Genomic DNA, 27,260 nt, shown 5'->3' with positions numbered 1-27,260 from the left:
CTTGATTGTGCGTCCATTGATGGGTTCATTATGTTAAAGCAACAAGTCCTTTTTTGGAGGCATGAATATGGTTGGTACTTTAAAGACAGTGTCTCGAGACGAGTACATCTTGGTAGATCTCTCTCTTTTTTCTATTTCTTATAATGGATTTCAGTGAAGAATGAGCTTGGAACGTGTCAAACATGTTGTCTTTTTAAAGTGCAAATTATCTCACATAAATGACACTTTTGAATTGCTTTGCTCAATGAGATATATCACAGGTTGCACTTTAATACGAAAACAATGAGAAAGCAGCATTCAAAACGCGTTCCCTTCCAGAATGATTGAATATACAACATCTCCCTCTGCTGGCCATAATTAAGTCATTTGTGAAAATACTTCCGTTTATATTCTCTGATTAAGCTTTTACACTCTAAATAAGTAAATTAATTAATAAAATCCATTGAAAATACATATATTTTTTAATAAGATTTATGCATTTCAAGTTCAGAAAAAAATCCATAAAACTGAATTGAGCAATTTTTGACTAAATTAAATGAATAAAAATCGTAGTTTTATTAAGTTTTATTTTATTAAAGATTACTCAATTCAATTTGATGACATTTTGTTATGAAATTGAAATGCGTAAATCTTATATAGGCTAAAATATTTTTTTTAATTACATTTACATTTAATTATTTTAGTCTATTTCCTTTTGCCCTTTTATTTAGTCCTATGCAAGGGCGAGTCTAGCCCCTTTTTAGGGGTGCTTCAGCACCCCTAAAAAGGAGCTCAGCACCCCTAAAACTTGGAGTAAGAAATGTTGTTATTCTAAAAAAAAAATAATCTTTGACAAGGTTAAATAATGTCCAAAACATACTCCGTAGTTTGTGGTTTAAAATGTATGTGTTAAGGATGAAAATGAAAACACCCCCGCTTAGCAAATGGTGTCATCCACTTTTCTTCTTCTACTTCTCCTCTGTACCTGCACCGCTCAGCACGACCGTCATCTAGCGCGAAACACACGCAGAGTGAGAACCCGTTATGTATCGTTGTGAATCAACTAAGTTGCTCCAAAGCTGTGTCTCACACTTCTTTCCTTTTACCTAGAGTTGTTCTGATTCAGAAACCATATCGGTGAGTACTGGAGTCAGTATCCTGAATCACCATGGTACACCTATAATAAGTGTTTATTTTCGGACTATTTTAGTCCAGCGGGTCGCCGCCGCTGTGGAGTAGCACAGCACCTGGGTGACTCATCCATAGTCATAAACGGAGAGAATTAGCGCCGGTTACAATGTTCTTCCGCAAGACGCATGCAGTTCTGTTTATTAACTGCTAGAGCGTGAAACAAAAACAGCAGCGCTTTGATACTCATTTTAACAATCGCGAGTCATGTAAACATGACATCACGTGCGTCTTTTCTGGTCAGTCGTCATGGAAACATGAAGCCCTGGCGTTTGGACCAGAGTAAAACAAACATATCACTGTATACCACCAGTATACCACCAGTATGTGTGAAAACACTCACTGTGGCTTTTTAAATGAATTGTTATTCATTCCGAGATTTATATGATCAAGCCAAAGCAGCAGAGACAGAAGAGAGCTGTTCAGAATTAGGGGATAAGGACACTGGTCCTAAACAGTTAAAGCTGTCTCAATACACTCAAACTCAGTTTGGCACACAAAAAAGAGCCTTTCAAGAACAGTGGTTCAAAAGTTTCAGATGGGTGGAATACTCAGCTAGACAAAATGCTGCTTTCTGCTTTCCTTGTAGGGTATTTGGCAAAAATGTCAGAAAGGATGCACTTGTTAATGATGGAGTTAATAACTGGCAAAAGGCACTTAGCAAGTTTCAAAAACATGAAACAACACAATCACATAAGGACAGTGTGGTTTGTTGGAACAGCTACAAAGCAAGCCTGTCAAAAGGGAATGTTGTAGAGTAGATAGAGGCAGCAAGTTCCACTGAAATTAGTGAAAGAAGGCAGTACCTAGAGCGTATTATTGCAGTAACCTGCTTCTTGGGGAAGCAAGGCATAGCATTCAGAGGTCATGATGAAACAGATGAGAGTCACAACAAAGGCAATTTCCTAGAGTGCATGTCACTTTTGACCAAATTTGATCCCTTCTTGCAGAGATACACAGCCCCTTCAAACACCACGTACCTCTCATCTGATAGCCAAAATGAGATGATAGAGTGCTGTTCACAAGAACTAACAGAAAATATCATCAGTGAGATAAAGGGAGCAAATATGTATGCCATTATGGCTGATGAGGCCAGGGATGGAAAGACAGAACAGTTGGCACTCTGTGTTAGATACGTGTCTGTTGAGGGTGCCGTCAAAGAAAGGTTTCTAGCCCTTACAGAGGTGTCACAGTTTGATGCTACTTCGATAACATCTGCAATTGAAAATCAGTTGGTAAAGAAGGGAATTGATCAGTTGAAATGTGTGGCACAGGCCTATGATGGGGCAGCTGTCATGAGTGGGGATGTTGGAGGTGTACAAACCCATTTAAAAAAAAAAAGCACCCTGAGGCAATTTATGTGCATTGCAATGCACATGAGTTAAATCTTGTTTTATGTCACACATGCAAAGCTGTCTCTGAAGCCACAGAGTTCTTCAACATGCTGGAAAGTCTCCATTCTTTCTTTAGTGTCTCCCTTGTAAACCACCATAAGTTTGTGGACACTCAAAAGAAGTTAGGGTTGCAGCCAAGAGAACTTGTGCAGTTGTCAACTACACGCTGAGCATGCCAGCTTCATTCAGTGACTGCAGTGATTGATAATTTCCCTGCTATCATTGAGTGCCTCTCCACAATCAAGACACCTACAGCAGTTGGATTGAGGGCAAAACTCAGTAAATTCTCCTCAGTGTATTTGCTGATGGTTTTCCACACGCTCCTGTCTGTAACAGCAGGTTTACACAGATACCTACAGAAGGAGACCATTGACATTGCCCAAGCAGTGACATACAAAAATGCAGTGACTGACACCATGAAGCAGAAACGCAGTGATACCACTGCTGCAGATCTGTACTCCAGAACAATAGCTATGTGTGAGGCAAACCAGATAGCAGTAGAATCATCCTCAGGACAGAGGCGGAAGACAAAGAGAATGGATGAATATGTTGTTGAGTCAACTTGTGGGGCAGGCAGTGAAACCTGTGGCTCTTCAGAGTCTGAAGATCTCAAGAGGAAACTTTTGTTTCCTTGTCTGGACCGAATGATCTGTGAACTTGAGAGGCATTTTTCTGGTGTGAATGAGGATGTGCTCAATGGAATTAAGGCATGCAGTCCAACCTCAGGCCATTTCTTTTCTGAGCCTCATCTGACAGCACTGGCTGTGCATTACCATATTGAACTTAAGTCAGAGGAAGTGATAGTTGCAAAAAACTTTCTGAAGCGCAAGAGTGAGGCTGGTACAGTTCAGGACATGCTAGCAGTGTACAAACTCCTAGATTCGGAAATGTTCCCTTCACTGAAAGCTGTTATGCAGGTTGCCTTGACAATACCAGTTAGCAGCTGTACATGTGAGCGGTCTTTTAGTGCCTTGCGTCGGTTCAATACATGGCTCAGGAGGACCACAGGCCAAAGCAGACTCCAGCACCTAGCTGTGATTTCTATTGAGAAGGAGTTGCTTGAAAAAATTGAACACCAAAGGGTCATTGACAGGTTTGCCACCCTCAAAGTGAGGCAACATAGATTGACTCTCCCAAAGTAGAGCCAAATGGGGATTCAGGTGTAGTACTTCAAAGATTTCCCTCTCTTTCTTTTTTTATATCTTTACTTTCTAAGTATTTTCAAGACCTCTGTAAATAATCTGGATATTTTGGACTTTTTGGTTTTACCTTCTTTTTTTTGTTGCTCTTGATGTGAAGCTTGTTTTATTATTATTTATTGATGACTTATATTGCTTTATGAAAGTTCAGACAGGTGTGCAACCAGATATGTTAGAGATGGCCATTTTGTAAATAATTTACAGAAGATGAATGACATTTTGTTGTCCAAGTACCTGTTACTTTGTTCAATGACAATAAAGTTGAATCTAATCTAACCAATCTGATGACTGTTGATACAAAAGGAGGCACATGAAGTTTAACTGTCAGGAAAACCAGCTGAGTGAAGAAGGTTTTGTGTTTGTTACAGGGGGCCGTCTGTGTGAACTCTCACAATTAAGCTGGTGCATGGTGCTCTGAAAAGGTCTCAAAAAAAAGAAAAAAAAAATCTGGATTTTGGAGATAGTTGAACCAATGTTAAAATGATAAAGTTATTTTTCAATTAGACATATTTTTTGTTTTTGTGTGAAAAGAGGGTGGGTGGTGGCAGTGGGGCTCATTGGGTGCTCAGCACCCCTAAAGCTCTGACCCCAGAATCGCCCCTGTATGCTTTTGATAACATGTTTATTTAATATATAGGCTACATTGTTATATTTATTTTAACTCAGTTTTTTATTAATGTCTGATATGCTATTTTAATTACATTTTTAAATGTCTTATTATCTGTATTATGTAAAAAGTGTGTTATGCATGAAATGAGCTAAACAAATAAAAATAATATAATTTTTTTTATTCATAATAACATTCCATTAAATTGAGTTTGAATTAAGTCCTTTAGAAAATTAAATTAAATTAAATAAAACTATATAGTTTAAGCTTTATTCAATTAATCTTGTTAAAAATGGCACAATTCCATTTGATGGACTTTTGTTATGAAATTGAAATGTGTACATTTTTATGTCGATTTGTGTTGATTTGCTATATATCATTATCATCATATATTGTACATATTATTATACAATAAACTAATGGTTGAGTGACTTTTACTCTAAAGAACATTATGTACAATAATTATTTTGGATTGTAGGCTACTGTAGTCCCAGCCTCCTCCTTTCCCAACCGAACAGAGGTATTTTACATTTGGTGCCGAAACCGGGAAGGAGGAAGAGCACGCTGTCCAGGAGAACTCACTCATCACATAAAGAAGGACTTGCTTTGATATAGTAGTTCTCGCTTGTTTGCAGGTGTAAAACATGTGGAGAATATATTTACAAAGGGAAGAAGTTCAATGCTCACAAGGAGACTGTTCAGAACGAACTGTACATGGGGTTGCCCATTTTCAGATTCTACATCAAATGCACAAGATGCTTGGCTGAGATCACCTTCAAGGTAATCATTCTACAAATGGACCCTCTTAAAACCTGCAGACAGATAATGGCAGAAAGTTTGATTAGGGTGTTTTGGATCATTGTTTTGTGTAAAGAAGATGCATTGTGGGGTGCCTGGGTTGCTCAGCGAGTAAAGACGCTGACTATCACCCCTGAAGTCGCGAGTTCGAATTCAGGGCGTGCTGAGTGACTCCAGCCATGTCTCCCAAGCAACCAAATTGGCCCGGTTGCAAGGGAGGTTAGTGTCACATGGGGTAACCTCCTTGTGGTCGCCATGGATGCCGCGAGGAATAGCGTGAAGACTCCACATGCGCTACGTAGGCCTATCCGCGGTAATGCGCTCAACATGCCACGTGATAAGATACGTGGATTGATGGTCTCAGACGTGGAGGCAACTGAGGTTCATCCTCTGCCACCCGGAGTGAGGCAAGTCACTATGCCACCATGCGGACTTAGAGTGCATTGGAATTTGGGCATTCTGAACTGGGCAGAAAAGGGGAGAAAATAAAAAAAAAACAGTTTGAACGAAATCTGATCGCTCTCTTTCACAGACAGACCCTGATAACACAGATTATGCCATGGAGCATGGCGCTACATGAAACTTTAAGGCAGAGAAACTGACTGAAGAGGAGGAGAAGAAGATCTAAAGAGAGCAAGAGGAAGAGGACCTCAATAATCTGATGAAGGTCTGATATAACCATATTTATGGTTGTCTTTTATGATATTAGTGGGTATCTAATGATACGTCTGCATAACTTTTTAACGGGGATTAAAAAAAGAGGACTGGGTGGATTTTTATCATTATAGGGTGGTCATATCCATGACGTTTATGCCGACCCTCTGTGAGCTGTTGTATTTTTAGCATCCACTTGCATTTTAAGGACCTAAAGAGCTGAGATATTTTTCTATTTTTCTTCAGATTTGTTCTGGTGAAGAAATAATTGCATATACACCTTGGATATCATGAGGGTGAGTAAATAATATATATATGTTTTTTCATTTGTGGGTGAACTATCCCTTTAATGTGTATGAAGCACAAGTAGCACTATAATATAGCAGATAAGCAGGCTATATCATCGTATATATATCGTCATCGACCAAAAATATCAATATAAACCCTTTTCTGTTTGTTTTCCAGAACAAAAAATATATATCTTTTATGATATACTGTTACACACTGTTACTGTGATATTCTATTGCTTATACCATGGTATAGAATTATCTTATTGCCCAACTCTTATATCAGCTTATATCATTATTTCATGTCCAGATATTAAATAATTTGCTGAGTAGACTTGTAGTAAGATGTAAGCTGGGAGAGGAGTGTCTGGGTGGGAGGGGAGCACTGGGGTATCTGGTGGTGAGGAAGAAATCAGCAGATTCTGCTCCCAAACCTGCTTCAACAACACCACAGCCTGCTACTGAAACTACTGTTGGGTTGATGTATCAGACTTGATTGATAATTTCTCGAATCCTCTTAAAATGTAAGGGTTTGTCATCTTTAATAACTTGCTTCCTTTTTTCGATCATGTAGGTGCGAACCAGCAGCATCCACATCTCAGAGTGATTCTTCTCTCAGCCTCTTGGGGGCGCACTCGGACAGCGAAAAAAGCAACTGACTACAGTAGACTGGAGCACAATTCTAGAGCTTATTTCTATTTTTCAATGGTTTCAGTTTTTGTTTTTTTTAACTGGGGGATCTCCGTTTCAGAGATGTCATGTTTTGATATATTAGATTTGTGCCATGATGATGTCTCTAATGTACCCCATAATGTGTTTGAGATGTATTATGGATTCTATAATGTAGTATTTGTTTCTCCATGTTGGTTCAATCAATAACAGGAAATGCATTTGAGAAGTCTAAATCATAGTTAAAGACTTTCACCTTTCCATCCATTGAACAAATGAACTATTCCTCCTCTTTCCATTCGGAATCTTCCCTCTCTTTGACAATATATGAAAATTGTGTTTTATAATATGAGCTTTTCAAAGCTTTTATAATCCATTGGAATTTGATGGTCTGCATATTTATATTCCAAATGGCTTTGGTGGGTTGTTTTGGTTTTCAAAGTAACGCTTGCTAATGTGATGATAATGCAATCTAGCCTTGTGGGAAAATCTATTATTCGCCAGCTCTCATATTGATCCACCGCAGTGCTGCTGGTGACCCTCTAACCTTACAATTTGACCTCTGATGGCAAAGAAGGTGTAAATGAGGGTTAGAGTGGCAGATGGGACGTATATTCACTAAGAATGTGACTTTATGTGGTTAACTGGAAGATTTTGGTGTCATGCATTTAATTTAGCTAATGTTCTCTTTAATTTGAGGGATAGTTCACCTAAAAATTACAATTATGTCACCATTTATTCTCCCTCATGCCATCCCAGATGTGCATGATTGTCTTTCTTCAGCAGAACACAAACAAAGATTTTTAGAAGAATTTCTCAGCTCTGTTGGTCCTCACACTGCAAGTGAATAGTGACTAGAATTTTTCATCTAAACACACACACACACACACAAAGCCAGCATAAAAGTAATCCATACAACTCCAGTGGTAAAATCAATGTCTTCAGAAGGTATGTGTGGGTGAGAAACCGATCAATATTTTAGTCCTTTTTATTATAAATCTTCACCTTTGACCAGCAGGTGACTGAATGTGAAGTGAAAGTCACTTCCACACCAGAATGTGGAAGTGAAAGTGTAGATGTACAGTAAAAATCGACTTAAATATTGATTTATACTGTTTCTCATTCTCACCTATCATATCGCTTCAGAAGAGATGGATTTAACCACTGGAGTTGTATGGATTACAGTTCTGGTCACCATTCACTTGCATTGTATGGACCTACAGAGTTGAGATATTCTTCTAGAAATCTTTGTTTGTGTTCTGCAGAAGAAAGAAAGTCATACACATCTGGGATGGCATGAGGGTGAGTAAATGATGAGAGATTTTTCATTTTCGGGTGAACTGTTCCTTTAAAACATCATGCAGTATACATTTTATGCATTGCATCATGATAAGCATGCAACATTACAGTATAAAGAATGCATGCCAAGTTGCCAACCCTACTGGGATGGAACAAAAAAATAGTAAACCTGCCAAAGATGGTTTGCTGGTCTTAGTTAGGAGGCTAGCTGGTTTGAAAAGTTCCTCAATCTATAAAACCTGCCAACTGTCCAGGCTGGGAGACCAAATAAATCCAGCCAACAATGTTAAGCTGGTTTCAGTCTCTTTTTTTATCCCCTCTCAGCAAGGAATGCACAAGCCACCATGTGAAATGAAATGCCTCAGCCAGAACAAAGACAATGCAACTCTCCAGTGGGCTTAACCAACAACAAGTCAAGATTATTTGAGCTGTTGTTCACCAGCTGAGCTGCAACAACTAAATCCATTCAATGCAACTCATCTATCCATCTGCACGTGCGCACGCTCATCACTTTTTGTTCCCATAAATCCGGGTTATATTCTTTTATTCTCCCCTGGAACATAGAGATGTAAGTATTAAACAAATATGTTGTGGCTTGTGTCTGTCTGAGCTGTTAGTCATTTAAAACGAGCGTAATTTGATATAAAATTCGTACACGCTCGTGAGTGGGAGTGCATCTGTATAGCTCGCGCGCTAGCCAGTCAGCTATCAAAATACAACTTAAATATGTGCACTTTTGTGTCCCATAATAGTGTTTTTCTTTAGCATGTGTTATGTACTGTATTTCTCGAGTATATAATCGAATTTACATGCAGGGAATGTGAATGCAATTTTAAATGGGGGAGTTTAGAGGCATTAGCTGGTTTGCTAACTTATGCTTTAATCTATAGTGACATTTTGTTTTTATCTATTTCAGTCCAAAACTAATAAAACGTACATATTCTGTTAAAAAAACACGAAAAAGTATAACAAATCAGAAAATGTGTGTGTTTATTTCGTGGAAGTGTATGTTATTTTATTGACAGGTCATTCCAGTTTCCATCGAAATGCCTGTTGTGTATGATTTTTACCTAAAAAAAAGGTACTAAAATAGCACCATGGTATTACCTTGATGTTTTAGACGTGGTGCCATTTTATAACAATGGTTTTTGGACTTGTATCATGGTTATTTATGTTGCTTTTGGACATGTATCGAGAGTATTTGGAAGTTTCGGTTATCATTTACTCCCCTAATGTTATTTTAGGCATGTAGTATTTTACATTACATTACAACACAACACAAAAATGAAATTGTTTACAACAGAATGGTCACGCTGCTCTTTTCCACACAATGAAAGTCAATGGGGACTGGGTCTGTTATTCTCCAAAAGGACTATAATACCTGTTTAGCTCCATGAAAGTACCATAAAAGTAGTCCATATAAGTCTTCTGTAGTCAGACAGTACTACTTGCATAGGACAGAATACAATTGAAGTCATATTCACTAACAGTCTTAGTTGATGGCATTGGTCACCATTCACTCTCTTTGTATAGAAAAAAATAAAAATTTCAGACATTCTGATAAATAACATCCATGTGTTCCATAGATGAAAGAAAATCAAATGGGTTTAGAACAACATATGGGTGAGCAAATTATGACAGAATTGGCATTGTTGGCTCAGCTATCCCTTTAATAGTCTATGCCTTTGCAATTGGGGCATGTTAAGGAGTGGAGGCTTAACATAATCCACATAACTTTGCATTTCTTCATGTTTCTTGTTTGTTTAGTGCATCATAGCTGTACGTTTTCTCTTACAGACCAGTTTATTGCATACAGAAAAGAGCTTGCCGTTCCTAAGCATCGATGCATTGGGGAAATTGAAGGTGAAGTATTGCACAATATCATATTTGATATTTACTCGCTCTTGAGTAATAAGTAACTTATTGGTTAGGAGTTCCGTGCATGAGCAAGATTTATGGAGAGTATACCATGTGGAAACTAGGATAGAGGCATAGCTGTTGTTCTAACATTTATTTGTCTTTCTTTCCTGCTTGTGTTGTTACTAGACCCATGGCAAAGTGGTTTAGAGATCACCTGAGTTTTGGCAGCTGGAAAGGACCACCACAGCCCCCGAAACCAGACTACACAGAGAGTGAGATCCTACGGGCCTACAGGGCTCAGAAAGACCTGGACTTTGAAGACCCCTACGAACCCTCTGAGAACCGGGTACAGAAAGGATCTGGAACGGTTGAAGTTTTCCCCACTTTTGGCGCGGTGCTATCCAACGGTGTGGAGGTGAAGATTGTGTCTCCCAAACATAGACTGATAAAAGTGGAATCTCAAGAATTCGGGCGTAGCAAGATTCCGTTAAGCATTGTGACCTTTGAAGAACCACAGACTCCTGTAAGTATCACCACTTGTTTTCTTAACATATAGTGAGCTTAACCGCGCTTACCGGCCTGTTGTCAGAATTTGAAAGAATGGTGTGCTTTGAAAAGTTTTCTGGGTACTTGAATAAATGTTCAAACTGGAATGGGGCAAGCTCATGCTTGCAAGTATTAACTAAAGATGAAGTGTGTAATTTGTTTAATGTTAATTAATCCTATCCTATCCTGGATGAATGTTCAGAAGTAACTGTTATGGGGCTTTTCCACTGCACGGTACGACTCGACTCTGCACACTTTTTGGCGGATTTCCACTGTGGATAGTACCTGGCACTTTTTTTGTACCACCTTGGTCGAGGTTCCAAGTGAGCCGAGCCAACACTAAATGTGATGTCAAAACCCTGCAGATCACTGATTGGTCAGAGAGAATCGTCACTACCAGCGCCACTGGATTTTCGGCATGGGACATCAACCTGCTAGTTTTAAAGTTAGCTACAGCGATGGGAGTATTATTTGTTCACTCGACTTTCGAATTGTAAAAAGAAATGGCTGTGCGCAAAACCACGCCGTGGTCAATAAACAAGGTGCAGACGTTCCTCTCGTTGGTGACGAACAAAACGAAAAAGTCTTTCAGGAAGTGTCTCAGCTGTTGGCCCAACGGCTACCACCGGACCTACCAACAGTGTAGGGAAAAGTAAAAAAAAAAAAAAAAAGTGACTACAGAACCATCAAGAAAAAGTGGAAGTGGTTCGACCAAACGGACGCTATCTAGACCGGCGAGCAATCGGAGGGAGAATGCCCTGTACTCAGCCACGGCTAGAGTCCACGATGGAGGATGGTACGTTTTGTTACATTAACTCCATATTCTGCTTGAAAGCTTCACTTTATTTAGTTGACCAGCTACTGGAAAGCTTGCTTCTAAAACAACCAGGCCACTTGTGTAAAATCACCATGCAACAACTGCTATATGCAGCACAATGTGCTAGTAGCTAACATCTAGCGGTCATGTTATTGTTTATTTATTTGTGTCGCGTTTAAGATGATGTCACGGCAGTAGAGGCTGCGCAACTCTGACGATCAGCCTATAATCCCACCCACATTGAAGCGGCACTAAACAGCCGTGGAAAAGCAAGCTCAGAAAAGTAAAGTGAGTAGAGTCGAGGCGAACCGTAACGTGCAGTGGAAAAGTGCCTTTAGTAAGAGTGTCAACACTGTGGCGCAACATTGCTCTGTATGTTTAAGTGGCCTGACATGTTAACTTTCGGCTCAACTAGGGTGTACAATTAACCAAATGAGTAATCAAGATTACGGATAACAATTACAGCTGCACAATTAGCTAATTGTGAAAAGTGTCAATTAGCCTTTAGCAGTCCATAATTGTTATTTTTCAACAAAATCTCATGGCGTAATCGTCAGGATTCATACGACTATTCTAAATTTGGCTAATTCATACGATATCGTGCGACTGCACTCATATATGCACAACAGCTTCCGATCATGTTTACACACTCTACTGATTGGTTAAGTTTAGATAAGGGGTTTGGGTAAGGGTATAATATTAATAAGTATGTCCTTAATGCCTCGGGAGCAGAACTCGCGCTTCCGCGTTACGGGATTTATTGTGTGTATATATATATCTTTCATAAATCGCCTGCACAATGTATTTACATTTTCAGGTATGACTTTGTGTTTTTACAACTTGAATGAAACCTATTTAAGGCCACATAGAGAAATTGCATAATAAGCGTTGCCATTTCTAATCGTTAAGTTTGCGCAGTTACACCAGTTTCATACACTAACCTGCAAACTCATTAATGGCACTTTTTTCATTCTTGAAGTGTTCGCTTAACACAAAAGTTAAACACTTTTGTGTTTATGGTGACTAGATTCAAAACTGTGGACTCCCACCTGTACCACATCGACACGTCCTGTTTTATACCTGTGCCTTGTCCTTCCCGCGACACTGCACTTCCCGTCTAGTGTGCAATCGGCTTCAGTTAATGTTGAATCGCCCCCTTGTGGTCTCTCAAAGACAATAAGCCAGACAACATTAAAGGGAAGTCCAACTGAATGTGAATTAGAAACCACACAATAAGGCATGACAGCATAGAAGATGATTGTGTCGTCTTTTGGATCTTGGCTGTTATCAACCCCTTAGCAGGGATTGTTTTTTTTCAGGATTATACAAATGCTTGAATTGCTTTGAATAGATTTGTTTGATGCACATGATGTGGATGACCTGTGTTTGAAGTTTGAAGGTACCTGCCATAACAAACCAAGCAGACGGTGCACAAACACACACATGTTACACATCTTTTATAAGCTTGGCTGCATTTTTGTGTCTTTAGTTGGAGGTGAATGGTGGAGGGCAAAGAGACTCATTTTCATTAACCCAAATATACTTAATCCCAATCCCTACAGGAATGAGTTCTAGACATCACACACCACCTCTCTCTCTTTCTCTTGGTCTCTCTTTGTATTTAACTCGCTCAAGTCTACATCCATTTGACATACAAATATATTTTTTAAAGGGATTGCTCATCCAAATATGGTTGGAAAATTAAATCAGTCATCATTTACACACCCTCATGTCATTTTAATTAAGGAAATCATGACAATTACAATTGTTTCACTAAACTATTCCTTTAAGCAGATAACCAAAAATTTCTAGATCATAGCTGCCATGTTTCAGACTTTTCCAGATCCATGTTTCTGTTTCTGCCATTCATGTGTAATTATACTGGGCTAATCTAATACATGCAGGCAGCAAACTGACACATTAGTGCCATGGACTGGGCTAAAGCTGTGTCTTTTCCCTTCAGCGCACGTTATTATCCAAATTACAGCAGAACGCTGCAGCTCCCCTTAACTCGACTCAGACACGCAAAGAGCTGGCATTCGCTCATAGGACCATCCACAGACGGAGTTTGATCTCTGATGTGAAGTAGGACTGGGCAGTTTAGTAAAAAAAATATTGTTTGTTTTTCACCCTTTTAATCATTCTTTTATTTAGTTATTTTTATGTATTTGCTCTGAAGCGGCTTAAAAAAGGTCTATTGCTCTTTAATCAGTGAAAACATAATTTCAGCCAGGCAACAGTTATCCTCAAGATTAAAAATGCTTTGTGCAGGAAATAAAATACCGTAAACATCCAGGAAAAATCAATCAAGGTACGTAATTTAAAAAAAAAATGTTTTTTGACCAAAACACACAAATTAACAAGCCATAGCAGCAGCACATTGTTCATAAAAAAAAACTATATATATATATATATATATATATATATATATATATATATATATATATATATATATATATTAGGGCTGCCGATTTAATGTGTTATTTCAGTGCGATTTTATTATAAATAAAAATAATGAATATCTTTTATTTTTATATATATATCATTTTTTAAATATTTAAAGATAACTATTTATAATAATTTCATCATTATATTTTTAATTGTTTTTATAATAGGGGCTTTCTCAGCAAATATTTGTATATGTGATTAATCGCGATTAATAAACCGGGACACCATGTAATTAATTAGATAAAAACTTTTAATCGATTGACAGCCCTAATAAATATGTATAGATATAGTAGTGTATACAGGTACGGTGATACGGAGTGGTGGTGGCGTAGTGGGCTAAAGCACATAACTGGTAATCAGAAGGTTGCTGGTTTGATCCCCACAGCCACCACCATTGTGTCCTTGAGCAAGGCACTTAACTCCAGGTTGCTCCGGGGGGGATTGTCCCTGTAATAAGTGCTCTGTAAGTCGCTTTGGAGAAAAGCGTCTACCTAATTGCATAAATGTAAATGTAAAAGGCATTTAAATAAAACCTCTCCTCGAGTAACTTGTAATTTTATGTTTCAACCACAGGTGTCGATAGAGAGCCCATAATTCTGTACCGCACCTTTAATTCAATTTCTCTGTTCTCACAGGTGGTTCCCTCGGCTCCTGCTGTTGGCGATACAGATTACTCTGACCCGTTTGACGCCAGGCCCGACCCACAACTCAGGCCTGGGTGCCAACAAAACGCTGTAGAAACCTGCAACAGCTACATGGAGCCATTTGAAGCCCAGCGATTCATAAATGGTAAAGCAGTTCTTCACTGGATCTGTCATAACAGAAGAGAAAATGCCAAAGAGAATATTCACTCTGCGGTTATTATTTTAGCAATTTTGATTTGTGATCTGGCCTACTTGACTGCACTCAGTAATGTGTTTTACTCCTGAGGCTAGATGTTCAAAAGCAGAGAAGAGATTTATCAACGGGTAATTTTTATTCACTTTTGTAGCATTCGAGTTACTTACAATATTGTTAAAGGTTTCTTAAGGTCTTAAAGGGATTATCCTCTTCATGTATGTTATGTTCACAATGTATCAAATGCCTATAAACTTTTGTTTTTTTTGCTGAAAACTTTTAGCAATCTGTGCATTCTTCATTATTTGTGCAAAAATAACCACACAAGACTTAATTTGGTCCTCTGACATGAAACAACAATGAAGCATGAATGTGTGTTTGTTTTTGCTCAGAGCTGCAGCACAGCACAAATCGGGGCAGGAGCAGCCCGCAGCTCTACGACAGCCCGTATGAGGAGAGACTCCGGCATCGGCCTGCCCCTGAGGGTGGTGAGAAAGAGAGCCGTCTGCCACAGGATGACGAGAGGCCGGCGGATGAGTACGACCAGCCCTGGGAGTGGAAGAAAGAGAATATCTCCAAAGCCTTTGCTGGTAAGTGTTGCTGGGTAGAGACGGGCTGTTCTAATCTAGTGCATCAAGTTGGTTGCCGCCTCCCTTTTTATTTTTTTTTTTATTTTCTCTCTCTCTCTCTCTCTCTCTCTCTCTCTCTCTCACTCTCACTCTCTCTCACTCTCAAAATGAAAAACCCAGCTAGTAAGACTAGTTTAAGTTAAGTTAAATATGTACAATATATTATATTATTAGTAGGGTTGTCGATTTAACGCGTTAATTCAGTGTGATTCATTTTATTAAAAATAACGTGTAATAGATTTTACGCAATTAATCGCAATGCCCCCGGACTGTAATAAGGAAGATTCCTGAGAAATGCAAGCTTGTAGTACCACCTGTTTACTCCAGAGGGCAGTAAGTGAAACTTCAGCTGTGTGGGCAACACACAGTTTATACAGTGAAGAAAACAACCCTTCAGCAGACACACAACACAAACATACGTTACGTTCTTGCGTTCAAAACACTTGGAGCGCAAATCCGAACTAAGGGATTTTTTAATTATCTGAATATCTTTTTTTTTTATATATATATATTTTATTTATTTTATTAACCTTTATTTAACCAGGAAGTCCCTTGAGACTGAAGTCTCTTTTTCGAGGGAGACCTGTACAATATATTTTAATATTTAAAGATAACTATGTATAATTATTTCATCATTATATATTGAATTATTGTTATATAAGGGGCTTTCTCAGCAAATATTGGTATATGCAATTAATTGCGAGTAATTAATCGGAACACCATATAATTAATTTGATTTAAAAAATTATCGATTGAGAGCCCTAATTATTATTATTATTATTATTATTTACTACATGACAGCATTAAACATTTTGTATCTAATTGGCAACAATGGCTGTTTGTTTATGGCAATATTCATTTTCTCTAGCATGTTTAGCTTCATCTCTTGTTGATTTGTGTGTACAGAACACAAGTTACATTTACATTTATGCATTTGGCAGATGACTTACAGTGCCCTTATTACAGGGACAATCCCCCTGGAGCAACCTGGAGTTAAGTGCCATGCTCAAGGACACAATGGTGGTGGCTGTGGGGATCAAACCAGCAACCTTCTGATTACCAGTGATGTGCTTTAGCCCACTACGCCACCACCACTCTATCGTTTGTCACCATTGATTCTTGATTGCGGTTCTAGTGATTCAGTTCAAGTTAAGCTTCATAGACGGCATTGGTGGCATAATGTTGATTATGAAAAAAAAATATTTCAACTTCCAGTTCCAGTGAGGCACTTACAATAGAAGTCATTGGGGCCAATCCATAAACATTAAAATACTCTGTTTCAAATGTATAGCCACAAGACATGGAAAATCACTTGCTAATCTTTTTTGTGTAAAGTTACATTCCGTTTTACAACTTTTTGCCATGACGACGTAACACTGTAAACCCTAAAACGACAATTTAAACAACTTAACATTTTAAACAATATACAGGTTTTAAAAGTTGTAAAAGTTCATTTAAGCGCTTTTATAAAATTGTAAGCGTCACATTTCTGCCTTTTTTTTAAACCCTCCAAAAAGTGGCCTCATTAACTTTCATTGCAAGTGCCCCACTAGAACTAGAAAAAAAAAAAAAAAAAGGTGCAACAAGTCGAAAAAAGTTTTTGGTAATCAACATTATGCCACAAATACTATCAGTTGAGCTTAAGTTATTGAACACGGAATTTTCTTTTAAACTGTTGCCTTAAATTGGCCCATAACTAGCATGTACACAAGATATACTGGTATGTATGTATGTATGTATATACAGTAAACCTGTCCTGTATATTCAGCTCTGTTGATGTCCGATTTAGGATTTAACCTCCCATAAATGTCACAAAACTGCAAACTGTGGTTGGTCGTTTGCATGTCGGGCAGACGTTCGTTCGTGTCTTAAGTGGGTGGTTCTTCGTCAGAAAAGGCTGCAATGAACCAGACTTTATTATGATTTAACTATTGTTAGAGTGTGCAAGACAGTTACTACTGATCGCATCAGTTGTTTAAGCAGGCTGAGGGTTTATGAAAAAAAGCACATACTCTGTTGACTGTGAGTGACTCAAAGGGAAAGAAAAAGACTTTTTTTTCCCCTTTGAGAGACAGAAAGAGAGGAGGAAAGGGTGAGAGAATATTTGAATGAATAGTTCTTGTGTCAGGGGACAAGAATTCCCTCCTGCTGCACAACAAGACCTTCACAGCAGGAACAGTAGTGGAATGAAAGAATAAGTAGCGATTGCTGAAGCAAGAGTCACTATTACTGTTGTTCACACTGAGGGTTAGGGATTTGTACTCCTAACCATAAGCGTTAAACTTTGGCATGAATCTAATCCTGTGTGGTTTGTGTTGTGAAATATGACTTGGACATGTTCTTCACGGGTTTTGTGAGATTCACCCAGTAAAACACTCTGCTAATACATTACGTTTTTTGTAGTGAAGTTTGATGCGGGAGACTGGGATCAATCCACATTGCCCCGTGACGAGCCACAAAGGAAAGGAGAAACATCCAGAACCTGCACTCCATCCAGCGGGTCAACCAGCCTGCACAAGCCCAGCAACCCTAACTTAGTCCTGGGTGAGAGGGTGGACCCCACGCTGCCCCTCGAGAATCAGGTGTATGTATAAACACATGCTGCTTGATGCAAATAGAATAGAAACACTGTAATATTAAACACGTAATATTGTAAAATGTAAATACATTTAAAGGGATAGTTCAACCAAAATCCCTCATGTTCAAATCATTGAGGACACGTCCACGCTAATCTGTTTTTGTTTGAAAATGCAGTGATTTTACTGTTTACACCTCTCATCCATGCTGGAACGGCGTTTTCCTTCACCGAAAACAGACTTTCGAAAACACTTTCCATAACCACATACTTGGGAAAACGATGACATTAGGAAGCTAAAAACTGATTCACCCTAAAATGAAAAGTTTCATCATTTTCTCACCCTCATGCCATCCCAGATGTGTATGACTTTCTTTCTTCTGCTAAACACAAGCAAGGATTGTTTGTAGAATATCTCAGCTCTGTTGAACCTCACAATGCAAGTGAATGGTGACCAAACTTTTGAAGATCCAAAATGCACATAAAGGCAGCATAAATGTAATTTATTTTGACTCCAGTGGTTTAATCCATGTATTCAGAAGTCATATGATAGGTGTGGGTGAGAAACAGATCAATAACTAAGTCCTTTTTTACTATAAATTCTCCTCCCTGCCCAGTGAAAAAGGTGCTCTCCGCTCAGGTGAAATTATCACCGCTCCGGTCACATGCTCTGGTGTGGATGTCGCCAAAGTCATACAGGTTGAGTTATTGTCATTGAGTTTTCCCTTTATTGGAGAAATCGCATCACGATTCGCCCGACTATGTATCGTGTATATATGGTCGACGCATTCAGAGACGCATCTGTGTGTGTGTTCTAGGTGGTACCATGGTGCATTGGTGCGCTCTGAAGCCGAGTCTCTGCTCACACTCTGTAAGGAGTGCAGTTATTTGGTGAGAAAAAGCCAAACCAGCTGTAACGACTATTCACTCTCTCTCAGGTACACAACAATCTTATTTTTTATTAAAACATTTTTATGTTCCTCTTTTCATATCTGATGAAATACTGTCATCTCTTTTTCTTTGTCCACTTTTGCATCATTTGATTTGTAGAATAACTTGGCCAGAAATGTTTGAAATTACATGAATGGAAACAATTGAAGCCAGACTCTCTATCCTGTCAATATGTTCTCATTTGTTTAGTTAATCTATAACCTCTATTATCTACCTCGATATTCCATCACTGAAGGACACAAACGTAGATAGCTTGCCAAGTCAATTAGCCAGCGCTGCATCCAAGATAAGAGTACACCACTACACCACCACCGTGCTTAGACCTCTACACCACCGTGGTGGTGGTGTAGAGGTCTAAGCACATAACTGGTAATCTGGTAATCAGAAGGTTGCTGGTTCGAGCCCCACAGCCACCACCATTGTGTCCTTGAGCAAGGCACTTAACTCCAGGTTGCTCCGAGGGGATTGTCCCTGTAATAAGGGCTCTGTAAGTCGCTTTGGATAAAAGCGTCTGCCAAATGCATAAATGTAAATGTAAGTCAAGCACTATGATAAGAGGTTATATGCAGTCTTTAAACATTGTAGACATATGGAGAGTTCTTAACCCTTCTGGGAAAGATTTGTCATTTGTCTCTCAGGCACATAACATTTATTCACGGCTTGACTTTTCTGTTGAACTCAAGTTGTTATCATGTGTCGGTGAATCAAATATCCCAATATAATAATATCGGACCATGCAACTCACTCATTGGATCTTAGACTAGACAATTCAAAAAGAGAATTTTGGTGGTGATTAGATAAAAGCACTTTTAAAGGACGAGGTTTTCTGTAAAGATCTCGAAATGAAGATTACACAATTCGTAGACATTAACGACATTAATGACGTACATGACTCCGATTTATGGGAGACACTAAAAGTTGTAGTCAGAGGAGAAATAATTGTATTCAAAGCAGCTCAAAGGATGAAAACAAAGGCGAGGATGACTGAAATTGAGAACAAGATGCTGCTAAAGAAAATCAGTCATCCAGAGCTATATACCAAATCAAGCGAAATAATAACAAATCCAGTAGAGATCAAGTTTTATCAAAGTTTTATTCTGAAGTTATTCTTATTGAGGTAAGACTGACCAAAAAAAGTTTTGATTTTTTTTGAGGGATTACCTCTACCAAAGTTAAATGATGAGGCCTTAAAGGCTTTGGATGCAGTTATTAGTATGGAAGAGGTGGAAGCCGCAATTAAGCAGTTTCCTAACATTTAAGGCCCCAGGGCCAGATGGGTTTGGCTTCAAATTTTATAAAAGATTTGGTGAAGTGATCCTACCATTGCTAATGTGTGTGTTTAGACATTCAGAGGAAGTTGGTAGATTCCCTCCGTCATTGTATAATGTGCACATTGTTCTTATACCTAAACCAGGACGTGATCGGCTGTTGGTGTCTTCATATAGACCAATATCCTTGTTGCCCACCGAAACAAAAATAATTGGGAAAATTCTTGCAAATAGGCTGAGGAAGCACATTTGTGACATTATCCTCCCAGATCAAACAGGCTTTATGCCTGGCAGGAGGATGTTTTTTTTAACCCCCGTCGCCTGTGCGATGTCTTATATTCAGAACACAAATCAGAAGCGATGGTTATCTCTTGGTCGATTACGCGCTGAGCATCTAAAGTCGAGTGGGGATTACATGATGTTAGCATTAAAGACATTTGGATGTGGCCCTATATTCAGAGATTGGATCAAAGTGATATATTCATTTCCAAAAGCCTTGGTTGTGACAAATCAAAATATCTCAACCCTCTTCTCGATTTATAGAGGGACACAACAAGGCTGTCCGCTTTCCCCATTCCTATTTGCAGTTACGGTTGAGCCTTTGGCAACATTTATCCGACAAATGACATATATTCAGCCCATTGTGGCAGGAGACACTCCACAGCATGTTTCTATGTATGCAGATAATATACTGCTATTCTTTAAAATTCCTAGCAAATCTTTTCCATTGCTTCTTACCTCTATTAAAAGATTTGGAAATATATCTGGTTTTACCATTAATTGGGAAAAGAGTATATTAATGCCAATTACATCTAAGAAATACAAGCAGTATTTTAAGTCCACCCCATTCAAAATGGCGGATAACTCTTTTACATACCTAGGCATCCCAATTACTTAAAACACAAAAGATCTGCTTATAGTTAATTGGCAGAAGAAGGTTGATCAACTAAACAGTAATATAGAATACCGGAGGACACTGCCATTGTCGTTAGTAGGTAAAAATAATGCAATCAAGATGGTAATCTTACTAAGGTTCCTCCATTTATTTCAAGCCATCCCTTCATGTATACCACAGTTACTATTTAAACAAGTAGTTAAGAGAAATACTACGTTTTTGTGGAACTTTAAAACAGCGAGAAGTATTTAAAAACACCTAATTAAACCTAAAGAAGAATGGGGATTTGGTTTACCTTTTTAAAGCATACAACTGGGCCACTCATTTAAATGTTTTTTACCTGGTGGAAAGTAGACCATACGGAGGGAGTATATGAGAAACCTGACTGGCTTAAAATAGAACAAGCCCTCTGCTGCAATACATCACTGCAGGCACTACTCAATAGTCCAGGAAAGGTAAATACGAATCTATACAACAATCATATTATGATTGATCAATCATTAAACATCTGAAGGCAAATTAGAATGCATATTAAAGCCTCCAATATATATGTCGATATTCCCATATGCAAAAATCACTCCTTTATCCCTGCCCTCAATGACCAAGCTTTCTCCCTATCGATGCGAAAGGCAATATGCGACATCAGCTCTCTTTACTTGAATGGACAGTTTCTGTCTTTTCAGGAGTTCCAAACAAGATTTGAGATACCCAGAACCCACTTCCAGTGGTACCGGCAAATAAGAGATTACGTAAGATAACACTTTCCCAATTTTGAGATGGTAAAGAAACACGAGATACTAGAGGAAATCAATAGATTTAATGCTGGAGATCTTATTTTCACCAAGTGTTGATTAATCGGTTAGTCAATGATAGTACTACAATCAGGAAAGTGTGGGAAGGAGACTTTGGTTTAGTTGAGTGGTGGTGGTATAGTGGTCTAAGCACATAACTGGTAATCTGGTAATCAGAAGGTCGCTGGTTCAAGCCCCACAGACACCACCATTGTGTCTTTGAGCAAGGCACTTAACTCCAGGTTGCTCCGGGGGGATTGTCCCTGTAATAAGTGCACTGTAAGTCACTTTGGATAAAAGCATCTGCCAAATGCATAAATGTAAATGCATAAATGTAAATGTAGTTATTCAGGAGAAACTATAGGAAGAATGTTTACAGAATGTAAACACATGCTCAATAAACATAAGACATAACTTGGTACAATTTAAAACATTGCATAGGCTTTACATGTGTAAAACTAAACTCCAGAATTATCATTTGATTGCAATATATGCAAAGCTGCACAAGCAACACTAATTCACTCGTTATGGTCATGCAGTAAACTCCACAATTATTGGACTGACATTTTTTACTTGATCTCAAACACCCATAAAAGGGAGGTTAAATCAAATCAAGTTATGCAAACTTTTATTTAAGAAGAGTGAGCACTAGTCTATCTCTTTATTTATGATATTAACAAAGAGATTGATCCTTCAGAGGTGGATATTGGATACAGTTCCAACATTAGATTTTTGGTTAAGAGAGCTGGTGAACATTTATACATATAGAGAAATTAAGATTTTTCCATACCAATAAGACACATGTGGAAGCCTGTAATGGAATACATAGGAATGCAATTACTTTGCAGTTTTTCACATACTGTATTCTTAATGCTTGTATTGAGCAAATGCTATGACATTTCTTTTGACTGCCCTTACTTTGTTTTATTTATTAATTTGCTTGTTTGCTTCTCTCTTTTTAATAAATATTTGACTCTATTTTTGTATTTGATGATTATTCTTTAGTCTAATTCAACTGTACAGTTATGTTCCTTTTTGGACCTTATAAGTGTTGAACTGGACACCTTCAGGAATCAAAATAAAGGCTTAAAAAAATAAACCAACCTCACACAACTTCAGCAGATCTGAAGCACGCATTCTGTAGTCTCTCCTCAACAGTTCCCTGTACATTTTTTAATGATAAAAGGCAAATTTCAATACAATCTCTGTTATATACACCATCTGCAAATTTGTAGATATTGCATTTAAAAAGATGTCATTCACGAACCTCTTGAAAATCCAGTGTTTTCTTCCCGTCGAGCGCTCAGATCAGGATTAAAAGTTCCCCTGACTCACAAATCATGACAGTCAGTCCGTGGTAATCCAAGCAGGCAATCCAGGCCATTTAAACTGTCGGTAAATGTCTTACTCACTATTCACTGTATGTGCAATTGATTTGATTCAGTATTTTAGAACATGCGATTGCTAACGCAAACTGGTAGTTTTGGCAAGTCGTTTAGGACATCTACTTTGTGCATGACACAAGTCATTTTTGCAACATTTGTTTACAGACAGATTGTTTCACATGCAATTGACTGTATCATAATTCCAGTGGGTCAGAAGTTTACATACTAAGTTAACTGTGTCTATATTCAGCTTGGAAAATTCCAGAAAATTATGTCAAGCCTTTAGGCAATTGGCTAACTGGAGTCAATTGGAGGTATTTTAAGGCCTACCTTCAAACTCTGTGCCTCTTTGCTTGACATCATGAGAAAATCTAAAGAAATCAGCCAAGACCTCAGAAAAGATTTGTGGACCTCCACAAGTCTGGTTGATCCAATTGCCTAAAGGTAACACGTTCATCTATACAAACAATAGTTTTCGAGAATAAACACCATGGGACCATACAGTCATCATACCGCTCAGGAAGGAGATGCAATGTCTACTAGAGATGATCGTAGTTTGGTGAAAATGTGCAAATCTTGTGAAGATGCTGGAGGAAAGACAAGTATCTATATCCACAGTAAAAACGAGTCCTTTATCGACATAATCTGAAAGGCTGCTCAGCTCCAAAACTGCCATAAAAAAGCCAGACAACAGTTCGCAAGTGCACATGGGGACAAATATCTTACTTTTTGGAGAAATGTCCTCTGGTCTGATGAAACAAAAATGTACTCAAATGGCATGACAATACTGTACATTTGTATTGATAAAGCATTTGCTGCATGCAATGCGAAATTGTGCGATGCAAAATAAATATCAACAGTAGTAGTATACATGAAAATAATGAAATCAAGGGAAAGTTCAACTTAAAATGAGAATTCTGTTTTCACTAATCACCCATAACTTTGACTTTAATTTTCCATGGACCATGTAAGGAGATGTTAGGCAGAATGCTAGCCTCAGTCACCTTTCGCTTTTATTGTATGGAAAAAGATGCATTGAAAGTGAATGGTGACTGAGACTAACATTCTGCCTAGCATCTCCTTTTGTTTTCCACAGCGAAAGAAAGCCATATTGGTTTAGAAGACATGAGGGGGAGTAAATAATAACAGTTTGAATTTTTAGGTGAACTGTTCCTTTAAGCATTGCAGATTAAACTAAAGTCTCTTTGTGTCTGTGCAGGAGTTGCCACGGATTCATGCACATGAAGTTCTCACAGTCTCGTGATGGAAAGTTCATCTTGGGCGAGAACAGTCCTCCGTTTGACTCCATTCCTGAAGTCATTCATTACTACACCACACACAAGCTGCCCATCCGTGGAGCTGAACACCTGTCTCTGCTCTTCCCTGTACTAGTGCAAACACTCTGAACACACACACTCACTCACTCAGGGCTTAACTCGCATGGCTACTATAACGCTTCGTTTTCAATCAGATTTTGAATCCTTGAGCAGATCTATGAGTGTGGGAATTTGATATTTTGGTAGATCGATTGAATCCAAACATGTTGTTGAAAGCTCAACAAGCAAAGATCACGCTACATGTGAAGGAAGCATGGACTGAGATGTGTTTTCTCCACACCGCACCGCTGGACTCTGAAGTGTTTTCAAATCACACATTGAACTGCAATATTATATATTAATATGTACAGAACAAGTCCCGTCCTATGTGGCTAGTGTTTTAGTTTAAGCTCATCTCTCCGCAAATGTAAAGATTTTCACCCCAAAATGACAATTCTGTCTTCATTTACTCACTCTCAGGTCGTTCCAACCCCATATGACTTTCTTTCTCCAGTGGAACACAAAAGGGGACATACAGACACGCAGTCATTCAGGCTAATTTTATGATGCTTTCTTGACCGCCACGGTCACTATCCACTATTGCATGGAAAAGAGCAACGTCGATGAGCAAATGATTTTTGGGTGAACGATCCCTTTTTTTTCCCATTTTGCAGTTTAAAATGAAGGCTGCTCTTTAACCAACACTTAACATCCCTGCGGCAGGAAGTAGAGGCAATGAATCAGAGTTATTTGACAGTAAGGAAGTCTAGATACGACACTGGAATGTTCTGAATGTGACTTTCACTTGTCCAGATGGCCAACTGCGCACACAGCTTTGTTCAAGTCCCTCTGCACCACCCTTAAGTGAGAATGCTGTGCTGCTGCTGAGGATGATGGAAACAGGAAGTTTTGTCATCCAGCCATCTTCTACTCGCCTCAGTGCTTGAAAACTTTAGCCTGGCAGGAAATGGTCAATACTGTGGCTTTTCGCTTCACTCCTGTCACAGTACTAACCATCACTTTACACTACCAGCGACCGTTTGGTGCCCTCAGGTTTTAAGGACGACTTGGCAATACTTAGCTGCCTGCATTGTGTCTAAAGTGTTTTAGTTTAACGTGACATTTGAAATGAGGCCTCTTTAACTGTGTCCCAGTATTTTTCTTCTTAAAGGTACAGTTCACCCAAAATGTAAACATTCTGTCATTTACTCACCCTCACCTTGTTCCAACTTGGGGCTGTCAAGCTCCAAAAACATGCCATAAATGTAGTTTATATTCCTCAGATGCTATATTTTAAGCCTTCTGAAGTCATATGGTAGATTTGTTTGAGTAACAGGTTGAAATTGAAGTCATAATTCACTCAAAATCTTCTCTCTCGAAACTCTCGAATGCCTGGTGTTCCAGTACAGAATTAACGAATGGCGTGTCACAGTTGGGTACCATGCACACCAATGATATTTAATTAAAACATTTTGGATGTATACACGGGCTATTAGATTTAAAGGAATAGTTCACCCAAAAATAAATATTCTCATATCATTTACTCAACCTCATGCCATCCCAGATGTGTATGACTTTCTTTCTTTTTATCTCTGTAGGTCCATACAATGGCACCCATATTTGGCACATTTCAGAAAGAGCATAAAGGCATCATAAGAGTAATCCATATGACTCCAGTGTTTTAATCCATATGTTCTGAAGCGATATGATAGGTATGGTTGAGAAACAGATCAATATTTACGTTGTGTTTTGCTTGAAATTCTTCTCGCTGCCCAGTAGGGAGCGGTATGCATGAAGAATGTGAATCACCAAAAACACAAGAAGAATGTAAAGGTGATCTGTCCATTATGGAACTTAACAGTAGTTGTTTTATGGCAAGAACTGCGTAACGTTTCTTTACGTTATGTGTTCCCGCAAGAAAATAACGGCAGGTTTGGAGCGACATGAGGGTGAGTAAAAAGTGACTGAATTTTCATTGTTGCGTGAGCCGTTTCTTTAAGAAACACTAACTCGGTTAACCTCGCTGTATTTTGAATGCTTTGAATAGTGACCAACAGAAAACGGAAATGTTTTTGTTGTCGGTGTACGGTATATCCTCAGGCAAAGCAAAGGCTGATGGGAATCTGACAGCGTGTGCACACATGCACTACTACGCAGGGTATGAACTACTTTAGATTTAGACTATATCTTCAAGGTAGTTATTGTATGTTATGATGACTGTTATTTTATTGAGTCTTGTTTTCTATTTGATGTTTTCCAGCTTTTCATTTCTTTGGAATAAAATATGCAAGTTGTTTTCTAAAAATAAAGCCTTTGTCCCATTATTATCACATGCCACAGTTGCATGGTTGCTGCAGCTGGTTTCTGGATGAATCCTGACTGGATGTGACATTACAGGGCTGAAGGGCAAACAGACTCTCTCTCTCTCTCTCAGCAGAACGGTTCCTTTAAAGCTTCCATGCAATGCACTGTAAATATAGGTCAAATCTCGTCCATGTGACTGAGCTTATACACGCTCTGTTGTCAACTGAGAACTAATGGCTTGTGTGCTTTTGGAGTGTCTTTCTGTTTGTCTGCTGAGACAAGGTACACTTTTCACACTGCTGATATTTGCCATCAAAATATTCTCATGTCACGTGGTCCACAATGGCTCATTTGCTTTTTAAAGGGTTGTCTTTCAGTTTGATTTATGTTCTCCTTGTGTCTGTGTTTTGTGCATCTATAGGCCAGTGGTTCCTGTTCCTGGATATATAATGAAACATAATGGGTCACCATGAATTAGTTGGAACCTTATTTTTTTTTTTTTTTAACTGTAATTTTAACAATAATTTACTGTAAAAAGTACATGTACTCTCCTGTTAAACATAA

General features: G+C 38.5%; 1 protein-coding gene across 1 annotated transcript; it reads left to right on the top strand.

The window, feature by feature from the left end:
- The first annotated feature begins 8,461 nt into the window (after window positions 1-8,461).
- LOC127644527 (SH2 domain-containing adapter protein F-like) lies at window positions 8,462-26,677 on the top strand. Its single transcript, XM_052127724.1, has 8 exons — window positions 8,462-8,642; window positions 9,872-9,937; window positions 10,121-10,457; window positions 14,381-14,534; window positions 14,975-15,172; window positions 17,615-17,795; window positions 18,605-18,724; window positions 24,296-26,677. The coding sequence occupies exons 3-8, from the start codon at window positions 10,125-10,127 to the stop codon at window positions 24,480-24,482; spliced, it is 1,173 nt and encodes a 390-aa protein (XP_051983684.1). The 5' UTR covers window positions 8,462-8,642; window positions 9,872-9,937; window positions 10,121-10,124; the 3' UTR covers window positions 24,483-26,677.
- The last annotated feature ends 583 nt before the right edge of the window (window positions 26,678-27,260 follow it).

Source organism: Xyrauchen texanus, chromosome 6 (assembly GCF_025860055.1).
Source record: "Xyrauchen texanus isolate HMW12.3.18 chromosome 6, RBS_HiC_50CHRs, whole genome shotgun sequence".
Taxonomy (NCBI): Eukaryota; Metazoa; Chordata; class Actinopteri; order Cypriniformes; family Catostomidae; genus Xyrauchen; species Xyrauchen texanus.
The sequence above is the reverse complement of the archived record's forward strand: the minus strand, read 5'-3'. Positions and strand labels throughout refer to the sequence as shown.

What these genes read in the sequence shown, in the direction of transcription:
- LOC127644527 (XM_052127724.1), top strand. Translation starts at nt 10,125, where the DNA reads ATGGCAAAGTGGTTTAGAGATCACCTGAGTTTTGGCAGCTGGAAAGGA. An exon ending in AGCCCAGCGATTCATAAATG is followed by an intron (nt 14,535 to 14,974) that starts GTAAAGCAGTTC and finishes GTTTTTGCTCAG; the next exon opens with AGCTGCAGCACAGCACAAAT. An exon ending in GACTATTCACTCTCTCTCAG is followed by an intron (nt 18,725 to 24,295) that starts GTACACAACAAT and finishes GTGTCTGTGCAG; the next exon opens with GAGTTGCCACGGATTCATGC.